General features: G+C 32.2%; 1 protein-coding gene across 1 annotated transcript in view; it reads right to left on the bottom strand.

Annotated features, from left to right (window-relative positions):
- Positions 1 to 2,945, bottom strand: part of LOC108578005 (DNA-directed RNA polymerase III subunit RPC1) — a 37,962-nt gene that overhangs the window by 13,058 nt on the left and 21,959 nt on the right. Inside the window, exons 17-18 of the mRNA XM_017941249.1 lie at positions 1,880 to 2,213; positions 1,565 to 1,814 (exon numbers count right to left, since the gene is read on the bottom strand). Coding sequence (XP_017796738.1) covers positions 1,565 to 1,814; positions 1,880 to 2,213 — 584 coding nt within the window. The remainder of the gene's footprint in view (positions 1 to 1,564; positions 1,815 to 1,879; positions 2,214 to 2,945) is intronic.

Genomic DNA, 2,945 nt, shown 5'->3' with positions numbered 1-2,945 from the left:
CTTTTTTTTCAATATTCTTATAGAGAGTGACAGAACACATACAACAACCTCTTAATAACCATACCATTCCCTTCATTCAAAATTTCCTAAGGATTAGGACAACGCCACTACAGCGAAAACCATTGTTTAGTAACATTTGTATAGGCAGCATTCAATGGTTAGTCACATCCGTATACGCAGTTTCAATGTATAATACTGAAAGTTTTTTTGTTAATATCTCGGAAACTAATGATTGGCTGCAACTTATATTTTATATTTGGGGTCCATCCACCCTCCTACTCCTTCCTTCAAATTTTGTGTCGCTCGACGACCGAGGCCTTTCGGAACCTTATCTTTCTTCTTTCAAATTGAACGGCTTAAAATCGCGGGAACTTTCAGGATGACCTAATGTAACCACACCTCGAGCATGTGTATGTACGTGTGTGCATATAGGGTGTAATTTCTCATTTTTCCATTTTGTATTTTAAATTACATGTAATGTCACGAAAAGAGACAAACCTAGTTGGAGAGAGTCATAACATCAACTCCTTTGTATAATGTCCCCTTTTGCATTGACACGATTTTTGACATTGATACAATAATATTTATGTCCTCCGTTCAACTTGAGTATTGGTATTTTGGTATTGGCCAATTGATAATTTAATAAGTCTAACCTAAAATTCTAATCACTATCTCTAAAATATACCATATGTACTACATATGTGTGTGTTGTAAATCCAAACATCAAAGTTTAATCAAAATCTTCCCTTATTCTAATCAAAAAATGTACAGATGTATTTTAATATTTTAATCCATTCGAAACCAGGGTTTTATCGTAAGACAATCCCTAGAAATCAGAGTTTTTTTCTGTTTATATTGAAAAATAAAATAAGTGACAAGATTTGAAGATTTGGTAATTATTTAGTCTTCTCACGGATTTCGATGATTTTGAAATATGTTATAAAGCTCAGCATTTTGAACAATTTTTTCCTATACTCTTAGTTTTTGAGATATTCACGAAACACTGTCCTTACCAATACAACGAATTCTACCTATAATTGTGTCTGTGGCAGCGTATGCATCACTTTGGTGCCGGCCGCCTTACGGCGATCGGATAAAATGACAGTTAATCCAAACAAAAGATAAGACGGCCGAGCGGCGGTTATTGTATATGTATACATATATACGAAAAAATTATTCAAAATGTTGAATTTTACAACATATTTCAAAATCATCGAAATCGGTGAGAAGACTAAATAATTACCAAACATTTTTTACTTTAACTTGAAACTAATATCAATTTTAATTTTTGCACACTTTTCTTTGTTACTTTACTTTGATACAATGTTATGTTTCCGATAGCTTTTTGAGTATTGATTGATAATATAAATTTGTTTTCAAGACACATCTGATGTGTCATTGGTTATTTTAGATAGTTGTTGAATGATCATCGGCTTCGAATGGGTTAAACAAAGCATGGGTCCACTAAGATCCTTCTAACAGCACAAAGGGGCCACAAAAAGAGTAGGACATAACAATGTTATTTACACATGCTTATATTCGTGATTTTTAAATTCAAACTTACCCGGCATTTAAAAGTTCTTGTTTGGCTTTGAGAAGCCCTTGTCCAGGTGTAACATCACCAATACCAATAGAAAACCCTCTATTCATAAGAAAGAAACTTGCCATTCTTGCTAGTCGCCACATGGCTATTGTTGCAATGTCTTCACCCCAATCACGTAGTAAAATGTAAAATATATTTTGTTTCGAACCCGAACCTAAAGTCGATTTGTCCATTGACCCAGCTAATAATTCTGAATTTCGGATAATAACATCTGTAATATATTACATTCATTATCATTCTATTATTTTTAAATATAAACAAACAATTTATACGTACAAGAATCATTCATGCATAATTCTTCATTAGTAGTGTAAGCTCTTCCTTTAGTTTTTAAATTAGCTCTAATATTGCAAGCATGATTAGGTTTTAAAATTAAACTAAAGATTTGTTTTCCTGTCCATAACATAATGGGTTTTAAAATAGCTGGTTTAGGCAGGTTTATAGACATTGTAATATCAGGCCCAGCTAGAAGACAACCAGCCAATTGACTTGCTTGGGCTTTATTTAAAAACATATCTTTTTGAGTCAAAAGATATCCACCAGTAATAAAATCTTGTGTTGCTGCTATCAATAATTCTCCATTACGAGGTGTAACTAAATTTGATTTATTCTAAACATAGGTAAACGAAAATGTATAATAATATCGCAATTTGCATGTTTATATATTATACAGGGTATCCCATTATAGTATTTCCATGTGATTACTTCCCAAATTATTTATTATTCAGAAATATATTTCAGATGAAACATTACTTCAAAAGGAATACCCTATAATGAGTACAATATTTTTCTAGGTGAAGACACTTCCGAGATTTTAGAATAATGTTTGTGTTTTAAGATGAAACTGCATTTTTTTTTTTTTTAAGCTAAACCAGTAGCCCACTTCGAGATGAATTCATTAATGCAGGGGACATGTGGGTAATGAAGAGGAGGTAGAAGTGTCATTCAGGGACAAAATTAACGTATGTATTGACGTTCTAGGTCGTTCTTTTGAATACAGAAGATAATCTGGTGTCCGAGTGGATGACAGGTCTAGTTTAAAAAGAATATACAGTGCCACCAACCCTGTCCACTTTAAATATCTCTTTAAATATATTTCAAATAGTAAGCGAAAACATACCTTGCAAAAGTTATATAATCACAAAAAAGACAACATGGTGGGATTATTTCTTTACAGGTGGAGATAGAGATTTGGAAGTCAATTTTTTCTTTTTTAAATATAATGTCAAGAAAAGTTTGAATTAATTTATAACTGCTCTTGAGCTCATACACAAATGTTACATGTCTTGTAACTTTTGGTAAAGGCTAATAAGATATGGATGAAATTTACGACGAACGAGAA

This window comes from Habropoda laboriosa, unplaced genomic scaffold, assembly GCF_001263275.1.
Source record: "Habropoda laboriosa isolate 0110345459 unplaced genomic scaffold, ASM126327v1 scaffold983, whole genome shotgun sequence".
Lineage (NCBI taxonomy): Eukaryota > Metazoa > Arthropoda > Insecta > Hymenoptera > Apidae > Habropoda > Habropoda laboriosa.
This window is presented reverse-complemented; position numbering and strand designations above follow the sequence as displayed.